General features: G+C 34.2%; 1 protein-coding gene and 1 pseudogene across 5 annotated transcripts in view; both read right to left on the reverse strand.

The window, feature by feature from the left end:
- Positions 1–24,300, reverse strand: part of Cdh18 (cadherin 18) — a 582,140-nt gene that overhangs the window by 84,099 nt on the left and 473,741 nt on the right. For all 5 annotated transcript variants that reach the window (XM_063258009.1, XM_063258007.1, XM_063258008.1 and 2 more), the window contains exon 5: positions 8,697–8,864. In XM_063258009.1, coding sequence (XP_063114079.1) covers positions 8,697–8,864 — 168 coding nt within the window. The remainder of the gene's footprint in view (positions 1–8,696; positions 8,865–24,300) is intronic.
- Positions 8,873–22,265, reverse strand: LOC106026970 (ras-related protein Rab-24-like; annotated as a pseudogene).

Below are 24,300 nucleotides of genomic sequence, written 5' to 3' on the forward strand. Positions count from 1 at the left end.
ATAATTTGCTATTAACAAATTCATATCAATCTTTCCACTAATGATGTTTTCTTTATCACTAACTTAACTTAGCAAGCCAATTAAACAATTGAGATGTTTGGTGTCCTTATGGGAAATACTGCCACCTATGGAATTAGGCATGGATGTAAAAATATTTTACAGCATACTTTCAATTGGAGATCACAAGTTGGCTTGACTTCCTGGATTACTTGAAACTTACATTAATTTCAAATTCTTGACAAAGTTTTGTTAAACCATGAAGTTTCTACTGTTTGTTTTATGATTTGGGGCACGCGGTTATTTATTTTTTCCAACTCTGTTATTTGGTAGGATATTTCTAAAACACAGATCATCTCATTTAGAATACAAAAATATACAAACTTCTTTTTGAGGTATTTAATTTTACATGCATATTTCTTATTCATAATACTAAATATTAGTGACTTTTTATGCATAAGAACACATTATGCAACAAGCATAACACACCAAACATAGTAAAAGCTAGAAAAGAAAATTACAGAAAGTTTAAAAAGCCAAATATATTTACTTCTATAAAAAACTAATATAGCAACTCCACATCCTGAGCTGTTTTACTCGGAAGCTAAAGATTCAAGCCAAAGAGTAGATGATTTCCTCTCTGTTTGAGAGGAACTTCTGGAACTTAACACTTTCCAGCCCAACTATTGGTATCACTTTGAGTAGTCACTGTCTTTTTAGTTGACCATGTATTATCTGCTATTCTCGCTTGCTATCTTTCTGATAGTGACAAACAGCTTGCTTCTTCAGGACCTTTATTTGCCTTGAACATTAAGAAACTAAAACTGCAACTACCAAGGGAAGAGACATCATACACTGTCTTGCTGGCTCTGGTTCCCTTTCTAACTCTCACACACTTACTCAATTCATTCCTTTTAAGGTAAAGTGATAATTAATTAAAATACAAATAATAATTCAGTTCACCTTTAAACACAAGGTAAATTCACAGCAGGAGGAATCGGGATGAGGATGAATATTTTTGCATTGTTGTAGGAAACCAGTAGTGGTACGCTTGGTTGCAGTAATAGTGCAAGAAAATTTGCTCAGATGAGCAAAAGCGAGAGAAATCACAAGGACAACTATAAAATAGTACATGCTATGGGAAAAATTAGGCTACTATACCCACCTGATACTGGTTATGGTTTCTATATAATTTGAATTGTATTTAAATTTATGCATATTATAGGGCTTTGTGAATGAAAGTGTTCGTGATAGTTCATGGTTCATTCTCTTTTTCTCTATGAAGTTTACATTTCCCCACCAGATAGTGACTTTATGAGTTCCAGTGCTTAAAAATAAATGAACCAATAGTCCTACAATCTCATTTTTCCATGATGATCTTATATGAAAGCAGCATTATATTTTCTGGGCTCGAATGACAAAATAAAATGCATTTTAAATAATACAGCATGTAAAGTTCTGGAAATATGCCATGCTATTTCAAAACTTTAATGACATCACAACTTTAATGACATGACACTGTGGAAGAATTTCCATGTGTCCATCATTTGTGCAGAAAGTTCCTAATTGAAGACAGAGCCCGTTATTTACAATGATTAATTCTGAGTATATATTTAATGTTTCCGTGTTTAGTAGAGCAAATATATGCTTAGACAATTGCATTGTGCTTAGAATAAAAAACTAGCTATAAATTTCTCGAGAGTCTATATCCTGGTATATCTAAACAAATTTTATTTCAATATTTTCAAAATTATAATATTCTGACAGCTAAAAATATCTTAATGGATTTATAAAGTAAATAATTTTAAAAAAGAGAATGAATAGAATATAGAACATTACAATAAACATGTATGTAACCATACTGTTGTGTGTGTGTTTGTGTGTGCGTGTTTTCTGGAGCCCATTTTTATACAATTAGACTTTGATGTACAATGCTATACATTTTGAAAATAGTGGTGTTAGAATCAAGAATAAGGTATATAACTTAGTGTTATTAGTTTGTATTTTTAGTCTGGCATTATCATTCATTATTTTTAAATATATTTTGCTGTTAATTGGCACGGTAATTGATCATAAATAACAGTGTTATGTTTTGATACATGTACATATTGTTTAAAAATCATAAAATTTAACATGTTCATGAGCTTGAATACTTTTCAATTCTCTATCATAAGATTATTTAAAATCCTTTTATCTACCTTGAAACATTACATATGACATTATCAATTATAGTCACACTACTAAGCAGTAGAAAAAAAATGCATTGGTCAAGGAGTGTAAAGATGGTCAAGGAAAGTAAATTGGAGAGTTCAACTCTGATCCTTTCCCATTAAAAATAAATCTCTCATTTTCAATTTCCTGATCTTATGAAATAACGTCACATCTTTATAGTTACATATGTGTATGTGCATATTTTGATGACTAACCAATATGACATACAAGAGTACACTGAAGTGTCTAACCTGTACAAATTTGGTTACATTCTAAGGTGAAACACGATGTGAAACACCTATGAGCTATAATTTTTGTCTAGTATACTTTATAGAGCAAGGAAGGAAATAATTCACAAAAACTCATTTGTAACATCATGTCTTACTTTCTTCATTATTGGGACAAAGTACTACACCCTTTTAGCTTGGAGGGAAGGCTAACTTTTGGTCATGATTCTGTTGATACCAGGATGTTTTCAAGGCAGACTATCATGGCAGAGGGACATGATGAAGTTGGCACTGCTTACTCCAGGGAAGCCTGGAAACAGCCAAGGAAGGAGTTGGAACATGAGATATGCTCTTTGAGGTTACTCTCACAGCGACTTTTTACTTCTGAGTAACATACACCTCTTAAGAAAAAAATATCCTAACAGCCCTAGAATCTAATCACCTTCCAAAAGGCCTATGTATGATCACATGAGGCTTTGTGAGTGAACATCTAGATATAAGCCATAGCATTCTACCCTGGGTCCTCAAAATGATCCTAAGAATTTCTGTATGCAAAAGTTATATGGTTTATCCTGAAGAGCTGGCAAATCATAATATATCTATCATTGCTATAAAGTTCAAATCTAGTCTCCTTAGATTTAAGGCAAATGAGCTGTGACCCACTGTAAGAATCAAGAAAGGAAGATAAATGCTACCGACCCAGGGTTTTACACAGGGTAAATATTTCTATTCCAAAAGGGAGGAGCAGGGGAGAGAAAGTAACCAAAAAAAAAAAAAAAAAAGTAATGTAGAAATCAATCAATCAGCACACTGTAAATCCTGAACCTCCCTGAGGGTCATAGGAGGAAAATTGTGGTGAGATGTGAATTCCAAATGGCTTGGAAGGCTTTATTCTTAAGCCATTGCCAGTAGTTGTAATAATCATGATTTCTCTCTTGCTTTGAATCTGATAATTCCTTGAAACTTTCTGCAAATGTCCCACATTCCTAACATCCTCAGCTTCCTCCATGATACTTTTGGGTTTCACTGTTACAGCTTCACACACTGCCTTCTCACATACAAACAGCCTGGCTTCCCTCTTCTGAAATCTGGATGGGTGGCTTCCTTACAGTCAAACATTTTGCAAAATGATAAAATCAGCACCATGTAGATGATGCCAAGATTCCCCACCACCTTGAGTATTAGCCAGGTCCTTTTGTATAATGGCCACAGAGGTCTCTGAATGCCTGGATGGGTTAGCACTATGAAAAAAATTTCAAGGAACCAATTTCTTAAATAGTCCTTTTCTAGCGTGTTTCCAAGACTGTCTTCTAAAATGAAAGGTTTATACCCTTGAACCCTGGAGGGACAAAATAGAAGGGTCTTGATAATTCCTGACATGAACTCAAACCATGTTTGCTTTATCCTGATCCAAAGTATTTGGCTTTTTATAAAAGCATAACATAATTTTGTCATTAAGTGACATAACCATGTATGTGTTATTCTTAGAATGTTTCTATTAATGAATTATTCATTTTAATTTTATTACATTAAATATAAGTGATTAACATGAAGACATAAAATAGAGTACTATATTTTTAATATTTACTTAGTCTTTATAGAAATGCATCAACATTTTCAACATCAACTAGACTTTAGTGTACAACATTTACAAAACATCAAAAATAAATTCTTATATGAACTGCAATGAAAATACAAATAGTGCTCTATAAAACTAATAATCTATACTTCAATACCTACTTTACTTCAAAATTCATACCTAAGACATTGTACACACATGGAAGCTGCACATTCCATGTATACATTTCACTTACACTGACAGTACATGTGTTTAACTTTTCTTTCCTATGTGACAGGTCATTCTTGTCACCTTTCTTCTCTTCCTGTTTTATCAAGAACTTACTACTATTTTGTACAACATGCACTTAGTAAGAAAATAAAATATCAATAAATAAAATATCAAATGTGTAATGAGTTTTAAAATGCACACATTTTCACATCATGTGTTTACTTACTTTCAAAACCTAAGATACAATATCTGAAATAAAAATCTATAAAATAGCAATAGAACTCTACAGCAAAAATAAGCTTTTCTTTGATTGTCACACCTAAGAATGGCTTCACACATGAAAATGGCATGTCTCATACGCAAGTATTGACTATACTAATAGCATGTATGTTTCATTTTCCTGGCCTTTCTTGAAGGGCACAGGTGACATCTTTCCTGTTGTCATACTAGCTCTTTAGGATGTTGTGTCCTCTGTTTAACTGCAGCTCAGCAATGTGGTCCACAATATTTTTTTTGCATAGTTTCCTGGACAGAAAAACTTTGCTTTTCCTTTGCTAAAAATTATATAAGAGATTCAGAAGACTCCGGTCCTGGTCTTCTAAGAAAAAAATTTCAAGGTATTTTGTAGTTATTATTTTCTTTATAAATCATCAAACTTTACTTTCCACACATGGTTAGGGTTGAGTAAAACACAACTATTGACCAATGCTTTGTTTCATGTGACTTTATAGTTGTTGCATAACCCAGCATCATCTACTTCACCTTTGATTTTGTTTCTGTCTTAGGCTCCCAATTTGTTGAGATTTTCCTATTAAAATTTCAATCATTGCAAAAAGTTGACATCAGCTATAACAGTTTGTTTTTCTTTGCCACATATGCAGCCAATGTAAATCTTTCTGAAATGTAAGGATTGTATTACTTAATTCTTTTTTTTTTAATATTATAGCATTTGCAATTTCTGCTGTATTCCTATATATCATTTCTGGTTTGGTCAACCTGTTCTCTGTTAGCAAATGTGACATTAATTGAAAACTGGTAAACTGATTATCAAGAGTTACAGGCTAACTAGTATCAGAGGTGGGAGCAATAAGTCTGTTTCAACTACCATTTGTTTTTTTTTACCATATAAATAAAGACCTGGTGGCCAAGTTCTAGGATAAGTTTCTAAGCTGAAAGAATAATAAGTCTTTACATGTACAATGGTATAAATTTTTACATCATATTGTAATCCATCATTCTTCTATAAATCATTTATATTTCTGCAATTGCCATAAGAAATCCCTGCTAAGCACAGCAGACCTATGAATGATTTCAGTTCAGCTAGTGTTGTGTCATAATACATATTTCAATATGGTTATTGTGCATGAAGAATATTTTAATGGTATATCAGCCTGTGTGTATTCCACAGCATCTTGTAGCATTTCATCTGTTATATTTTCTAACCTTGAATGGCTGTACTGACTTTATCTCAAGTATGTTTCAACCCTGAAAAGACCCTCACTATTTTTTTGGGTCTAGTTCTAACACTGGATTTTTCCATTTAGTTGTGTGTCCACTTTGCAACATTTAGACTAGTCAAATATCTACTCATATTGCTGTTTTCCTCATCATCTGCATTCTTGCTCCATTTAACTATAATAGAAACTTGGGCTCATATGGCCAACTTCAAAGTCATTGTCATCATCACCATCATCATCATCATCAAACACACACACACCACTCTGCTGCTATGAAGACCTGTATTTTTTCCATCATGGATCATTTTCATCACCCATGGATGAATGAAGAATGATTCACATTTGATTCCCTTCATAACTTATAAACCTGTTTTTTCATGTGTGACTCTACTAAATTGGGCTATGTCAAGCAGAAAAAATCAAAATAAAATGTTTAAAATCAAATCCTAATGTGATATAGCTGTGTTATACCCCCTTTGACACTCAGGTAAAACATACACAAAGACTCTCCAAAAAGATTCATCTGGTTATATATCACCGTTTAACACTTTTCCACACATGCACACACTTTGCCTTTTATCGTATCGAGTATGTAGACATTAAACTTGCTTCCCATGTCACTCAGGGAAAGGCACTGAGATGCACAGTCAACTACTATTATGCCAAAGTCAGAATTTACAGCAGAAACCTAAGGTTTGAGTTTGTGGGAGCCAGTGTTATGCTCCACGGGTTTACTGCTGAGCTTTTCACCCATCTAGCTGTGCTCCACTCCATCTTTTCAGGCACTTTACATCTGGTAAAACTGAACACCCTTTATGTGCTCTTCTTACTCCTGTTTCTCTCAGTAATTCTTACTAGAATCAGGAAGAATAACCACACTGTACCATGAAGCATGGACTGTCTTGAAGTTTCCTCCTTCAGATCTATTACTCCACTATCCTTAATTTCAGTTTCACATAAAGTCATAGATCATGCACAAAACACAGACATTTTTTGATGTAGCAAAATACATACGGCCTAGAATACAACAATAAAGTCTTTGCTGAGAACTAAAACTTCCTGAGTCTCATTTGCTGCCTATTTTTTTAATCAGCATTCCTGTCTTCCAAACTTTTACCACAATATTTCTCCATGCTTGGTTTATAGCATTGTATGGCTCTTCTAACTACCACCTTGAAACATTTTCAAACACCTCCCACAAACCAGTTCCAGAGGTCTCTAAACTGCATGGCAGAGACCCTACTCCTGGTACTAAAGTTTTTCATCCTCACTTTCCTCACCATGGGACAAAATACCTGACAACTGAAAATTAAAGGATAGGTGCATTCCAGTTCATATTTGAATCTATAGTCTGATGGTTTGAAGACAAGAGAGCATAGCAATTAGGGATGATGAAGAACAAGTCGTTTATTTCATGCAATTCAGGAAGGAGAGGGTCAGGGGAAGAGTTGGAAAGGTAGATATACTTTCCTAGATCATCCTTTAATTACTCACCATGTCCAACCAGAAGCCACCTTTTAGGAACAAGTAAACTAAAATAACCCAATAATCAAATCATCTTTTAATAGCCCTTCCTAAAAGTTATGAGGCTTTAGGACGATATCTCTATATAAATCACAAAATAGTAATAATTTAAAATGAATTTTACTTAATCAAAAACCTAGCTTAATGTGTTTATTTTTTTTCTTTCTATTTTGATACCAGGGATCAAATTCATGACATCACACTTGCTAGGTAGTTGCTTATGCTGCGCTGAGCTAAACCCCGGCCCTTGCATTGTTTAACAATGACTTTTTAAACAATGATAATTTGGTGGAGTATTTGAATTCAACTAATTCATTCACTTAACAACCATTTATTAATTACTGTTCAGAGAATGAACACTTATGGTATAACAACTGCACAACTGTCTTTCTTAATTAAAAGCTTTTGTGCTAGTAAAGGAAGCGTGAAATTATGAACGTAAGTATAAGAAGAACACAAACACAAGCGTGTATGAAAGAGAAAATAGAAAATGCGCCTCTGCTATTTCTTCAAAGGAGATTTCAAAGAAATATATAGAACAAATATTAAATACATAAATGAACGTGTAGAAAAATATCAATTGACATAAAGATACACAAAACATTATTATATTTTTGGAATATAAGGTATTCCACCATAACTTGATTTTATATTTACTGAAAGTAACATTATGAGATAATTATGAGAAAGATACTTCATACAGATTCATGAAAGCCTTTATCAACATATTAAGTGGTCCATGTCACGAGACTTTAAGCATAATTGTAAGTTGGAAAATCTTGACAGCTCTCCTATAATTTTTTTAATATGACTCATGATTGTTCTTTAAAAGATCTCCTACAATCTCTGCAATGTTAAAAACACTCCAATGTATTAAAAATTATATCTTTCGTATTGTGCAGATACCATAAATATTATCTGGCTTGAATTTCAAAGAATCCATACCATCTCTGCTCTCCTAAGTTGCTTTTCAGATTCTGAGCTTTGTTTCAACATTCATATTCTATTCTGAGTTCTTTTCATTACATTAGTTATGATTCACTTCTAGATGACACTTACATGTGCACATTTGTGCAGTGTTCCTGTGCATGTGCACATGTATTATCACTACTCATTTCTTGCATGAAAGATTTATAAATTTTTCAGAGAATGTGCATATTATATAATAGTGCATAAGTAGAATCTCTAATAATGTATTACAAGCATTTTATTTTTGCAAATATATATTTTACTACTTGACATCATTGCATGATATTTTTAGGTTTAATGTACTAGGCACAGAAATGAATACTTCTCCATGGTATTAGTTACCTTTCACTTTCAGGAGTCAGTGGGCTGAGGGATTTACTCCTGACAAAGAAAAACAAAGGTCAACCAACGGAAACAAAAGTAAAATATTTCCAATTAAAAAAATATTGTGCATTCTACTATCTTATCTGTTTTCCATAAATGCATAGTGATGAATTCAAGTCACAGGAAACAGGTACCTACTCTGAGGAAAACGTGGTGGGTTGTCATTGACATCGGTCAAGGTGATGTTGACGGTTGTGGATCCTGAAAGGCCTCCGACTTGTCCAGCCATGTCTTTGGCTTGAATGACCACTGAGTAGTGTTCTCTGGCTTCTCTGTCCATATTGTGCAAAGCTGTTCTAATAACTCCTGTAATATATATATATATTTAGAAAACTCATTATGATTTTTACCTTTGACATAAAGAAGCTTAATTTTCTCTTTTAAGAAGCATATCTGGAAAAGCACAGTTGAGAGAGGCCACTCTTCAGAGAAAAACAATAACTTAGCAATGCATGAAACTTACATGGACACATTTATTAGAACCACACATCCCAAGGGTTTCTGTGATGGCACATCACTTACGTGCTCACCAATTTACATCACTGTGTTGATGGCCCTTTGGGGCAGCCCTCTCTTTAGGATTATTCTTCTTGTTGGTGCACTGAATACCTCACCACGCATTCTTCACAGAAGTGTCTTAAAATTGCCTTTCTGATTCAAGCAGAGGGTAGTCTCTTCACAGAGCTATCTGCACAGCTCCTTACAGAGCCAAAGTTTATGACGGAAAACGTTAGAGGGGTGTGGATACTTGAACATACCTTCAGCAGGAAAAATTTTAACATATCAAGACAAAAAGTACATTATGTCTGAAACAGTAACAAAAACCAGATCTTTATATATAAGTGAAATAGAATGATAAGATTCATTTAGGAATCACATAGCTTATATATCTCATAATTCAAATGGGGACATTTAATGCATTTTTCATCATGGATACTTGGATTGAATGAGGAGATGAAAATATTAGATATCTATTTGTGATTATGAATACAAAATGACTTTTCTCATACATCAGATATCTTTGTAAGTAGTCTCTTAAATATAAATACCAAAACCAGATTTTCCACAGGACCAAGTTTATCTAGAATACATTAAGTGTCATAAAATTCTTCAAACCTGTCATGCAGATAAAAAGCTGTGTATATGTGTATCTGTGTGAATATATCTTTAGTGTAAATACGTTAACTCCTTCAAATATGGATCATTTAATTCTTCCATTTTAATTCTATTAAATATAATTTGGATAGTGGTAATGCTAAGAAAGACACCTTTAACTTCAATTGAACTCATGTTTAATTAATTACTGTTGTAACTCACAATAAGTTGTCATTTATAGCTATAATAAAGTTTACCAAGCCGATATCCAGTTTTGATAACTATGAAATTTACCAAGTATTTTTACAAAGCATATATTGACATAAGAAATGAAATGGAGCTCTATATTCAAGGCTAAAATAAAAATAACTTTAAACGTAGAATATTAACCAGTAACTTGTATTCAATGGAAGATAAGCAAGTTTTCTTTTCTTTAGAAAGAAATTGGGAATGACCGAATGTGTAATGACTTCAGTGGAGAACCTCAGGTGTCAAGAAAAATGTCACATGCTTTTCAACAGTTGTTAAAATATAACCCAAGCAGTTCAGGAAACTTTCCTGAAGCTAAGGAAGAAAGATAATTATTATCAACATAAATTATAATAATATGATAATAAATGATTCTTCTAATTCATGCATATGAAAAAAGCCTCAAGCATTCTTATTAAATGAACAATGTTTCATCACATATGATAATTACACAAGTAGGAATGAACTAGCAAAAAAGATTTATGAAAATAATTCATAATAGTAATGTATGTTTTCTTGTATTTGAAAAGAATACACATGTCTTTTTAAAGAATAATACATTACAAGTAGGACTTCCCTGTGTTAGGGAAGACTATGAGAATGTTAAAATTTTGTTGTACAAAACATAAAAATTGGGGCTATGGATTTAGCTCAGCAGCATAAGTGCCCTCCTGGCAAGTGCAAGGTCCAAGGTCGTGAGTTCGATCCCTGGTACCACCAAAAAAAAAAAAAAAAAAAAAAAAAAAAAAAAATCTAAAGATAAATCCAACCATTATAAAGTAAAAAGGTAAGTGTATCTTTACATGTAATTTAAATTTTTTAGCATCAGAGATAGAACCTCAGGAATATATCTGCTTTGTAATATAGATGAGTTGCCATAATGTTACTTTTTTGTACCACTGTGACTTCCTGAACAAAATGGAAGTTTCTGAGTCATATTTTCTCATGGAAGGGAATGATCATATCCAGAACCAACACACACTTCTCAGAAAGAATTTCTCAAGGTTTACTTGACCTCACAGATTCTCCTAAAGATGACCCAAGTGTATTTGCTTTGCCAGGACCTCTGCTCGGGACACAGGAGAAACTGAGAGGTAGTACAGTTGAATGCTCCCAGCAACAGAGCCCCCAGAACACAAGAAAGACAGGGAACTTAGAGCAAAATGAGGGCGCAATATTTTTTTTCTTTTAAATAGTCTATATTTTTGTTCAATTTAGCAAGAGAGAAATAATCCAGAGGAAATTTCCACACACGCCTTTCCCCTTGTGCACTTCCTCCTACACTATTGTCCTCGAGAATGGCACATTTGTTACACCTGATAAACCTGCACTGATGCGTTATTATCACTTAAAGTGGAGGATGTACATTAAGACTCTCTTTGGGTGTCTGGCCTTTATTGAGTTTTGACACATGAATAATAACACACATCCACTTTATATTACCATTAAATTATCATCCACTGCTACAAGAATCCCTTCCATTCTACATTTTCACTTTTTTTTCTGCGGCCCTTGAACATTAATCTTTATATTCTCTTCATCCAGGAAGTTACACAATTGCAATATGCAAAGGTGACCCTTTAATGTTGTCTTCATTCACTTTATACTCATTTAAACTTCCTCCATGTGTTTCTGTAACTTGATAGCACACATTTTTAGTGATGACATTCCATTTATTACGTGAATGGCCTATCGCTTCTATGCCCTTTGACTTACTAAAGGATATATTGATTGCCTTTATGGGTTGTTAATTATAACTAAAATGGGTGCCAACTTGTATGCATAAGTTTTGGGATGGGCATATGTTTCCCAAGCCTTTGGATAATATCTGTTATTGACAGTCATCTGGTATGAGTATTTTGTTAGACACTGTCCATGTCTCTTTTCAATACATTCCATAAACAATGAATATCCTGTTGCCCTATACTCTAGCCCTCCTGTGATGTTGCCAACACTCCTCATTTTGGCCATTTTAAAAAGTGTTCAGTGGTATTTAATGTTTATTATAATTTGCAATTCCCAGGTGGCATCTGATATGGAACTCCTTTTTATATATTTGTTTGCCATCTACAGATTTGTTGTTTTCTTTTTCTCTGTGGTACTAGAGAGTCACTCCAGAGGTCTCACACTGACCTACTTCTGCAATACTTTTGCATGCTTTATTTTGAGACAAAATCACGCTAAGTTGTTAAATTGCCCAGACTGAGCTGCAGCTTACAAGCATCATGCGCAATTTTCCAGAGTGTTAGGATTGTAAGAGTGTGTGATCACACTCAGCTTGCTTTCTTTAGGAAAGAGTCTTTTCAACTATTTTGCTTATTTTTCTTTCTTCCTAATGAGATTGCTCACTTGTTGACTTTTAACGTGGATTAATTGTGAAGTAGTAGAGTTCTTCATGGAAACAACAAATTAGATTAGATAGACAAATAGGTAGTTTTATTAGGAAAAAGGTTCTAATATTGTTATAGAGGTAAGCCACCTGCAAAATGAAGACTGAGGAATGTTAGTGCAAGTGAGTTTTATTTTTGAGGCCTCAGGATCAGGAAATTTGATGTTGGAAATTCTAGTCTGAGAACAGAATGTCAATGCTCCATGTAAAGCAATCAGACAGAATGCAAAATTCTCTCTTCCTCTATCTAAAACTAGATTTATTCATTTTTTAAAAATTTATAGTGCTTTGACTTTATTTGCAGATCATTAAAGAGCCTGTAGACCAAGTGCTATGCAGGACAGAAGCCTGAGATTGAAATTAGCCCTTAGCCATCCTAATGCCCAAAGTCAACCCAGAGCTGCCTCCATCCCATGAGTCAGCACAGGCCACCACCTCTGTGGACCTGGGGTAGCTCAGACACTTGACCACCCAATCCTACCGGGGAATTCCTTTAATTCCCCAGGGTCAGGTGAGTGATGCCTTGGTGATGACAACAGCTGCAGAAGTATGGCTTTGCCTTCTGGCCCAGGTCCATGTCCTTGTCCTCCATCATGGAAGGCAGCCACACTGATGTAATGATCTGCCACTTTCTAGAAGAGTTGGTCCACACTTTGGCCCCTCTTACTGGATGTCTGCATAGTCCTGGATATCATGGAAAATCTACAGAATGACGCTGCCAGTCTTCCTCCAGCAGGTCAATCTGGTGCCACACTGGTAGATCTGACAGCTCTCCTCTATGTTTTGCAGCTCCTTTACCAGGAGCTCTTTCAAAGCTGTTGTCTGTGAAGTTACAGCAGATGACGGTTGCTTTGGCACCTTTTTGGTAGGTTCTACATACGGCCTCATAGTGCTCAAAGCCTACTGCATCCCAATTCCCAAAGTCACTGTCTGGTCTCCAACAGACATCATTTTAGCCACAGTGACAGCCCCAGTGGTGTTCTGGTAGCTCCTCACCAGGAAGTGGTCATGCAGATATAGTTCTACCAGGCTTGTCCTGCCCACATTCCCTGTACCCATCATTACCACCTTGATGTCCACACTTAGCCTGCTTACTCTCCCTGGGCGGCTTCACTTGGCCAGGCAGCAACCAACCCTCAGGTCCCAAAACCTAGCTCCTAGCACCCTGGCAGTACTCTGTCTGCCTCTGGCTATCCCTCCCACAGCCAAGAGCTGCAACATCCTGAAAGGGCACAGGCAGCACCCTGCAGGTCACCCCAGGCTGCTGTGGGCTCCCATTAGTCTCTATTTGCCCTCTCGCTCCCTTTCTCACCTGCCTGGTTTTCCCTTCAATGTTTTGAATGATGCTCAGGTACATTAGGGAGATAAATTTTCTCCAAAGCTACACTGTTTCAAATACTAATCCTGACTGGAAACGTCATTGTAGAAACATTCAGAAATCACAGTAAATGGAGCCATGACCCATTCAAATGGACATGCAGAACTGATTGTTACAGTTACCTTATCACACATGACTTGTGCAGTTGGTTTTGTCTGACAAAGTCTTTCAGCAAAAAGATTTTAAACTTCTTTTAATATAATCCACTAAACGATTATGACTCTTACGCCCTGTGCTGGTTCTTCTGAGTCTTTTGTCTGTGCCTACAACACTTAGCGTTTCATCAGTATTTACAAAGTAACTTTTCATTGGTATAGTTTTGAACCTATAGATCAAGCTGAGGTGAACGAACACTTTGATAATTTTGAACATTTCTCTCCATGAACATGTAATATATTTCCATCTACTTCTTTAGTTGCTTTGAGGTTTTTTTTAAGTATATCTTGTATATACTTTGTTGGGTATAAAACTAGGTATTTCTTGCAAATGCAAGTTGTTACATATTTGTATTTTATACTCAAGTGTAATATGTGGTGCATAGGGAGGTGGCTTTTATATCTGACCCTTGTATTATACAAGGTTGTTATATTTGCTCTAAAATAAATTTGTTCATTCTTTCAGTTTTATTAATTTCTTTTTAAAAGAGGAGCATTTTATCTGAGAAAAAAGACACTTTTACACATGTACATATATACAATTTTCACAGCTCTGATCCATAAATTTGTATGAAATGTTAATATAGCGCAAGAAAAGAATCTTGTTTGCTTGCTTGGTTGATGGTTTCTGACATGTATCTATATATCCACATATCCAGGAACTACAGCATAACTGACTATTGTTTTGAAATAATAATAATAATAAGCCACATCATTTGGCCTTTACATTAGCATATTTTTATGGTTCTTTGGATCAAGTTCAATGTCTCATATATTTTAGAAACACATTATACCCTCTGATAAATTTCCATTACTTCCCTTAGCACATTTTAAAATTAAAAAGAACCAATGATTGCATTGTTCATTTATTTTAAAATAAACAGATGTGTTTCCAATACATGTTTTATTGAAAGTCTCTATCCAACTGTGAATGTTTGTCTGCTGTGCTTCACTGGTAACGTTTACTTCAAACATTTTAGCAGGAATTTTGTTTTCTAGTCTCCTGTGTTAGTGGGTTGAATCACTAGGATGTGATCATCTGTGTATCACATTGTTAAATACATTCCTGATACATGATCAAAGATATCTCACTGTCTGCAAATTACCTTCTGACTGTTTCTTCTAATCACCCGGATATGTTTGGCTTGTAACTGCCTTGCTGATTATAAGTTCTTAACACTGAATATTCACCTGTGACTGTAAACATCACTAGCTCAGCATCATTCATTGATCTGAACTTTGATTACTGTCCTTGACTACTGATGCACATTCCGCAGTGGATTCTCCACAATGTTATATTGCATTTTTACCCACCAAATAAAAAGCTAATATGAAGATATTGTGCAAATGTGTTTTATTCATTAATATCACTTAAGTCTGCAAAATAAAATGCCTAATAAAGTAGAAAAAATGCACACATACATTCAAACCTCTTCAGAAACCTCTATGGTAAATACATACATTTCTAAAAGGAAGGGCTGTGTTTCTTTTCATGACTACAATGCACGTTAGTCTGTTGCCAATTTCTTTATTTTTTTCTTCTTTTGCTATGTTGCTATCTATAACGTCATAGGAAATCTGTTATATGACAATTATTTCTCTGAAAGCACGTAGGAGCCACTTAACAATAAATCATTATTACAATTGATACATTTAGTATGGGATACAAAATCAACATAAAATCAGTGCCTAAAGGGAAGTAAATTGCTCAAAGGAAAAGAACAATAGGGGTGGGGGAAAGAAGAAAAGAAAGAAAGGAAAAGGAATAAAACAAAAATACAGTCAAGATAGCTGAGATAATTATACTACTAATTCTATCAGTTCAAGGAAAGGACAGTTAGTGCTCATATTGTGTATTCAATTCTGCGAGCCTGTATCTGCCAATCTAAGCAAACTCTTTTGCAGATAACAATATGCAATATAACAACCTTTGTTAAATTTTTATCATCTTGTCTTGAAATCATATACTGATATTGATTTGGGTTTGTTGTTGTATGTTTCTTTTGTTTGGTTTTCATTTTTTCTGCGTTTATTTCTCTTTAAAATAAAAAAATCTTCAATGCTTTTACTATATATCAATAACAAATTGTGTGAAGCTAATTTTAAGAATGAATTCTCACTTAAATATCTACAAAATTAGATGTGTATATCTTCTTATGTACGTGTTATATATATATATCTCATATCATATAATATCATATCATATTTTTTAAATACATTACACTTAGAAGAAAAGATAACCACACAGAGAAGAATATCATTACACCCATATAACTCCCAAGTTTAAATTGTACCAGAGTTGTATAATTTCTTTTTTTTTTTTTTTTTTTTGTCTTTTTCATTTTTGTCGGTACCAGGGATCGAACTCACAACTGCCTGCTTGCAAGGCAGGTGCTTATGCCCCTGAGCTAAATCCCCAGACTCTCAGAGTTGTATAATTTCTACAATGAATTCTAAAAAGAAATTGATATAACACATTGTAGAGCATCTCCATAAATCTAAAGAAATATCCTAATTCTGAATTGGACAAAACTACTTTGTTAAAATGTCCTTGTTACTCAAAGCAAGTTACAAAATGAATGAAACTGGTAGCAATGGAACAAGACATTGTTTACAGAAATAGAAACAATCCTACAATGTTTATACCTACAAACACATGGAAACACACACATATACACACACAAAGTAAGCAGAACTGTCTTGAGGAAAAAGAAAAAATAGGGCACATCTCAAAAATATGACTTCAAACTATACTAAAGCTATATAAATATAACAGTATGGTACTCGCATAAAACATATACACAAAACAATGAAAGAGAAAAGAGAAACCCAGAATAAACTTATATACCTAAAGTCAATTGGTATTCAGCAGATCTCGTAGGAATATGTTTAGAAAGGACAAAATGGAGAAACTACAGTCTTTTAAATAAAGGGTGCTGATGTGAAAGAGTGTCCACTCAGAGAAAGGTGACATCACCCCCACGTATTTTCTTTAAAAAAAAAGAAAAGTATAATTTAAGACAACTAATATTTCAACTCTAGAACTCTTCCCTATCATTTATAATGTTGAGATCTACAGCACACAGGAAAAAAGAAATGGAAAAGCAGTATGTTAATTCATTAACACAGGTTCATTCATTAACAAGATGCAACCACACAGGAAAAAAGAAAATAAAATAGTAAGATAGAAAAACCAAGCTGATTGAAAGCTTCAATATGAAAATACTTGAAGAAAATATAGAGAAAAAATTAGCAGATTAGAATAAGGACCAAAATTTGTTTGACAAGACCAGAAAACACAGGAAAAAAAAGTAATGGACAAATAGATTATATTAAAGTGAAAAGCTTATGCAAAGCTAAGAACACAGTCAACAGAGTCCAGAGACAAATTAAAAAGTATCATAAATTATTTGCAAAGTAAGTTTCTGGCAAGAGGTTAATACAAGTTCAAATGATCAAAATGGAAGATTTTGATAAAAATGTACATTCTTTGTTGGAGTATGCTAAGTGGGAAGTCTCTGCAAATGTTTGAAGAAACAGCTGTCCGTGGAAAGAAGGCTCGGTGTGGAAAGGTCTGTATCTAGAAAGTGCAGGGGGTGACATTCAGCACAAGCTGTCTGTTGAGTTACTGCAAAAATTAGGCACTTAGTGATTAAAACACTATCTAAACTTGTTAATGTTTTATTTGTTAATTTATTTAAAATACTTCTTCTGTTGATGATTGGAAAGACGAGACTGACTGCATTTCACACTATTTCAGTCATTGTTATCGGCACTGGTGAGCAGTTGAATGGTTATATCCGTAGATATATTTAGCACATTTAAATGCCTAAGACACCAGTAGGTCATGGGTTAAACTTCAGCTCTCTGTTTATATTTTTGTTACACCATTTATTTTACTTATAAGGAAATATATAAGATACTATGTGACACAGTGACATGGTAGATGAAAAAACATATTTGCTACAAGCTATGGCTCATGGAATTAACAGTCATAAATTTCTGGAGGTAGACAATTTTATGCTTCAGTAGGAAGATAGGATAGTTCCTCTTCTACACTTTTTCATCTTTCTGTAAAATTGCTGTTGACACATTTTATTGCTGCCTAGGAGAAAAGGAAGAATTCACACATTTTGTTTATGGACTGTGATGAAACACTCCCTTTGGGTATACATCTCACAAGTATTTTACACGTATTTCATGAGATGAAAAATTCGAAGTTTAACTAACTATCTTCAAATCACATACGAAAATGAAGTGAAAATCTGAAATCTAATTCAGGACTTAATCTTGATGTCACAGTGGCATCAGCTCAAATAATTCAATGCTTAAAACCAGAGGTGTCTGCAGCAGTTTTGGCCTGTTTCGAAGAGAGATACGAGCAGAGACATAGACAAGAAAAACAAAGTGGGAGAGAAAAACAGTATGAACAGGAAGAAGAAAAGGTGGAGGAGGGCTGGGGAGATAGCTTAATAGCACAGCAACTGCCTGGCAAGTGCCAGGTCTTGAGTTTGATGACGAGTATAGACAGACAGACTGACTGACAGGTAGACAGACAGACAGATATAGATAAGATATATATATATATATATATATATATATATATATATATATTATAGAATACTAAAGAAAGAGTGAGTTGAAGTCAGAGCATGAAGAACATAATTATAACAATTGGTATTTTGTTCTATGGATTTGTTGACATAAACATATTCAGAAAAATAGAAACATAAGACGTTTGTGAATTAGAATATTTTATTCCCATTTTATGTTGTTGATTTTACTTATTACTTGCGTCCCTAACATTTAAATGTGATCTACTGCCATAAATTCAATGCTCTTAGTTTTAATATATAACGATTATGCTGATAAGAACTCTGCCTTTTTTTGAAGATGAACACTTTTCCGGATCATCAAGCCTTCACCTTGACTGCTTCATTGGACAAAAATTTTCTGAGAAATACTGTATGGTGGAAAACAAACTCAACTAAAGTACAGCCTTCAAAAGCTGGTAAGGTAGGAGTGAATATCAAGAATGAAGTAGTAGAATTTTAATAATAAAAATACTGAGTACTTCAGTATTTAACCCCCATCTAAAATTGTGAAGAATTCTTTATCTTAATCAATATATTAAATCCTTACATGGACTATGCCCATTATGTCTCCTATTTTTTGAAAAAAGATGCAATCACTAAAGTTAAAAATATGACCCAAGAATAGATAGGAATAAAAAAACCAAAATTCAGCCTATGCAATTAGGATTCATAGTCTGTGGTCAATATTTTTATCTCTAAACTACTCATTGTTTGTGAGTTAACTATGGAAAACAATACATATCTCTTAGGTTTATAAATTGCATGTGCAGAATAGTGCTGGAGGATGTATTAAACTCTATAAATTATGGTTTTGACTTTCCATTTGCTAAATTCTCAATTAGGTATCGCTAAGAAATACCACATTTTAAAGAATGTAAAACCTGAAACTTGTGTTGATATGAAACTCAGTGGATATGTTTAGCAGCTCTATGGTTCATCTAAACAAAAAAATCCAATTATTTTTGTTATAGATACAAAAATAGCATTTCTGTATTATACTTTAATTTTACTTTTACTCTTTTTTTAAATGAATTAACATACTGTTTTTCCATTTCTCTGGCACTGTTTTAATTCCCTTCACTAGAGTACCTGGATTCAAATTTCTCCCCATTTTTCCAATTTTTATCTTTTTTTTTTGTAGTCACAAATATAGGTATGCTGTCATTTCATTTCTTGATATTGAGTGGTACCAAGCATTCTTTTGAAAAATTTATTGGTAATACCCAAAAGAATGAAATCCAAATCTCATATGTATCTTCACTCTCCTGTTTCTTGCAGTGTTTTTCATAATAGTCAGGGTAAAGCAAGACACGAAATATTCATTGGCTGATGAATGCACCAATGTGGTACACATCTACTAGGGAATTTTGTTCAGTCATAAATAAAAAGGAAATCTTGCCACACATGACAAAACAAAATGACATGCTTAGTGACATTTGTTAATCCCAGAATGACACATAAGGCATGTTTCCACTTGATGTGTGACTTCTAATGCTGTCAAACTCCTAAAAGTAAGAAAGTAGAATGGTGGCTTTCAGGAGCAGAAGTGGAGAGTGATTTGCTGTTCCGTGGGTATAAATGTTCAAACATCAGAAGGCTTTAACATTATTTTAAAAAGCTATTTCTACGGACAGTACTGTTTCTGTTGAACATCTTTCATTTTTCATAGATAAAATGAAACTTCCTACAAGTTTGTGTGATCTGCATCTGTAGTTATTGGAAATATTGTAACTTTGACTATGCTGACATGATTTTACCATGCTATTAACTGTCTGTTATATATAGAACTTATGCAAAATATGCTTCCAAAAATGCAGACACAATTATGTTGCTAGATATTTACTAGCACACTGCTAATTGCTAGGGATGGTAACATTAAAAAGAGTTGACAGAAAGCACTGCATGAGAGAAGAGTCAGGTACAGAATTCCCGCTGGGTGGCTGCTTATAGCTGAAGGAAAAGGTGAGAATGGATTATGTAGAGCAAAAAGGGAACAGCACCAACAGGAGATGTGGTCAGAATGGTAGTATGCAGCCCCGATGCTGAAGGATGGCTAAGATTTACCAGTGTTTTGGCTTTGCCACAGGGAGATGGGAAGTCATTGGTAAATCTGAGAGAAAGAAGAGACACGATTTCACATTTTAACATGATTGATCTTCTCATTGTACTAGGAACAGACTGTGAAAAATGATGGGATCAAGGAAATAGGTCCAGAGATAATTACCAAAAGTTAGCTAAAATGAAGTAAGGTACTTTAATCAGACATTACCTCTGCCTGGAAGGTAAGGATAGCACTGGAATTGTGTGGTCTGAAAGAAAAAAACATAAGTCTAAGATGACTGTGAGTGTTTGAACCTTAAATAAACAGTAAAAAGTGTCACCAGACGATTGGAGATCAAAAGGGTCTTTCTGTCTCTATCTCTGTCACTGTCTCTCTAAAGATCATATTTGAAGTTTTAACTTTATATGATTAACAAAGAATGTTTGTAGGTAAAATGCTCAATTACTGAACATTTCCACCTAGGGCTTAAAGAAAAGTCAGACCAGAGAACACTGAGAGAGAGTGAAAAGCTAGAAGGTATCACATCCTGTAAACCAAGAAGTATTTCACTAGATAGAAACTGCTCCCATGTGTCAAATGCTGTCACTAAATCAAGTCTGATATGGTCTGAACAGTGTAAAAATGAATTGGAGTCAGAGCCTGCCTAATAGGAAATGTGGCATTCTAGCTTAAATTGAACAGTGAGTATGCATTGAAGTAAATGTTATATGACACATTTTGAAGTGAATTTGTAAGGATGAGCTGACTGATTAGAAGCCGAGTGTGAAGAGAACATTGACCCTAATGGCACTCAGGTATTTGGTTTAAGGACCCAGGTCAATAGGAAATCCGGCCACAAAATAAGAAGTGTAAGGGAAGGAACAGTGAAGAGGTTATTAATTCGTGTTCAGACTGATTTTCATGTGCGTAAGAGACATTTGAGGAAAAGATCCATGGGTAGTTGAACTCATTGCACTGAGTGCACAGGGCTGGGATGGTAGGTCAAGAAGAAAATGATAATTATAAAGAGACAGACGGAGTTGAACTAACTCTTGCCTACTGTAGTGCAGAAAATGTCAATTATTGTAATTAATGGTCAAAATGATTCCCACATGAAACCTCATTCCTTGAAGTACTTACTAAGAAGCACCAATCGTGGTAAAAATGTTAGCTTTAGAAAAAGGTTAGTGATACAAAGTCAATCTATAATCCTAGTCAAGAAGAAGCAATAAGATGCAGACAGTTTTGACTGGTATTAATATTATCTTGTTGCTTTCTGTGAATGTGCATCAGTTGGAAAAATTGGCTGAATTACCTTTTGTATGGGTCAACATTTCCATTGTTCAGCTAAATACGTGATACATGTAACTCAGATAAGTTCATTTTATTTCATGGTATAAAAATGTTCAGTTCCTTGTCAATGGGTCCAAGGAAGAAACAACATGGCAAAAAGACATTGTGAAGAAAATATCCTTGACTGATGGCAATAGGAAAGTAAACAAAAGAGAAGGAAAATTTGAGGGCAAGAACTCAGCCTTCCCGATCACCCCTTCAGTGACTCTTGTCTTCCAACAAGGGCCTAACAGCACATTCATCTAGATGAATTAATTAATTTGTTAGCCTACTAATGACAATCACCTTCCAAAACCTTCCACTTCTGAACATATGAGACATTTGGGGAACATTTCAGGTCGAATCCAGCACTCCTTCATATTAGTAAAGGATAATTCCGGTTTACTCCGCAAATCCAGTGACAGATTGACCACACAGAATTTCTTCAGCTGAATTTGAAAGACCTTCGGCATACACAGGGTTCACTCACAGATACTTAAAAAAAAAAAAAAAAAAAAAAGTATGCACTATGTTCCAAAAGTGGAGAAAAATATTTACACATGAAAGTATGTTTAAATTAGAAGAAATTTTAAGAAATATTTCTCATTAGTGATTTAAATTGCCCATGTATGTGTTCTTTCTCTACTTAGCAGTCACCAATATGCCCCTTTCTTTGTCAATCTATATCCTACGAGATATGGATCAACTAATATTTCAAATAAAACCTTTCAAAAATAGCTTTATATTCCAAAATGTTCTGCATTATCTAAAGTGGCACATGGGTTTAATAGAGCTCCACTGCTCTGGGCTTCTTTTTGAGTATTTATGTTCATTTTCTTTTGTTTTTGCAACTGAAAGTCCTGAATTTTGTGAGATGGCCCAAGCTTATGTCTCTTGGGAGTGACTGCTTTCTAATTTTCATGTAAAGATTTTCTTCTTAAACTCACTCTTCATTCAGTATTTATTTTGTTTCTTAGTTGCAAAAGGTGACAGAAATAGTCGGAGGCATTTAAGGAAACCCACATATTAAGTAGAATAAATACTGCATTAATGAAAGTAGTGTGACACAGGCGGAATGCCAAGTTCTGATGCTGGGCACCTAGATAGGAATCATGTGCCTGGTGTTATTTACAGTTCAGAGGATCAGCTGAGAAACTGTAAGAGAAGATGAAAATAAAAACTGAATTACAAAGGGATTTATAATTGCTGAGGAAGACAAGGACAGTGAGGTACTGGTTTAGTTGTATATATAGAGATGTTTCTTCTATTCAAATAGACCCAGAAATCTTACACTTTTATTGATTTAGCACCTTTCACTGTTTATTTCACTGTTATTCAGTCTTAGGATTCTAAAGAACCTATAAATGTCTTTCCAAGAATTCAAGCATCATTTATCAAAGTTACTGCATGATCTCACTTGAAAAGAATATGGCCACCTTCCTCTGCAGTATTTTCTTTTCAAAAATAAATCTAATGGAGATTAATTAAAGATTGAATAAGAATGTAAATATCAGTAAACCATAGCCTGAAATATTCCTCCATCTGGATAATTAAGATGTATCAAATGATCAATTTTACATTTCCCCAGGTAAATTGAGAGCAGCGGCGTAATATTCATGACATTTAATTCTCTTTAAATTCATTCCTTTACTGTGTTAAGATTTTAACCATATTTTGAATTTATTACTTGTATAACATTTATTTACTGAAGTCTTCAATTTAGAAATACATTTCTATTTTGTAGGGTGTTTCTTTTCTCTTTTCTCTGACAAAGTCATTGGGTGAGTCATTCCTGAAACTCCAAAGCCATTTTCAAGTTATAGATCAGGTGAAACAGCTTTCGAAGCAAAAGGGAACATGCTTAGAGACTTATGTTTGGTGCCGAGCATTTGCCTTACCATGCACAAAGCATGGTACATTCCAGGCATCATTCCTGGTTTCATTCCAGGCATCTCTGGGAAGTTGGAGCATGCTACAAGTAATTAATAAAGATTGAAGAAAATGTAATATGCACATATTGTATCTTAGAGCTATGAAGAATTTAAAAGAATTACAGTCCAGTAACTATGTTCAAAGTAATTCAGAGGTGATATTATGCAACATTAATGTGATTGAAATTTAAGGGGTGTGTGTGTGTGTGTGTGTGTGATGCTAGGAATGGAATGCCAGGCACTGTAACACACTAGGTAACCACTGTATCACTGAGCTCTACCCAAGACCTAACTTTAATAAGTTATTTTAAAACGTATCATTCTTTCTTAGTTTTTTTCAAGTATTTTTGTCTCTTCTACTATTGTAACTCCCCTATTTGTCACTAATTGCATACCCCATTCAATGAGAGTTTTCCCCTGTATGTAATTGTAAATGAATTGTTAGTCATACTGAGGCTTCATGGTAAAGTTGAGGGTGTAGGGAGGAACAATTAAATCTTACTTCTGTTATTTCATTGCGAAAAATTCTCAACTATAAAATACAAACATCAATATGATAGGTTTATTTGATTAATAA

This window comes from Cavia porcellus, unplaced genomic scaffold (genome assembly GCF_034190915.1).
Source record: "Cavia porcellus strain 051 isolate PalLab524CR breed Dunkin Hartley unplaced genomic scaffold, mCavPor4.1 scaffold_11, whole genome shotgun sequence".
Classification (NCBI taxonomy): domain Eukaryota; kingdom Metazoa; phylum Chordata; class Mammalia; order Rodentia; family Caviidae; genus Cavia; species Cavia porcellus.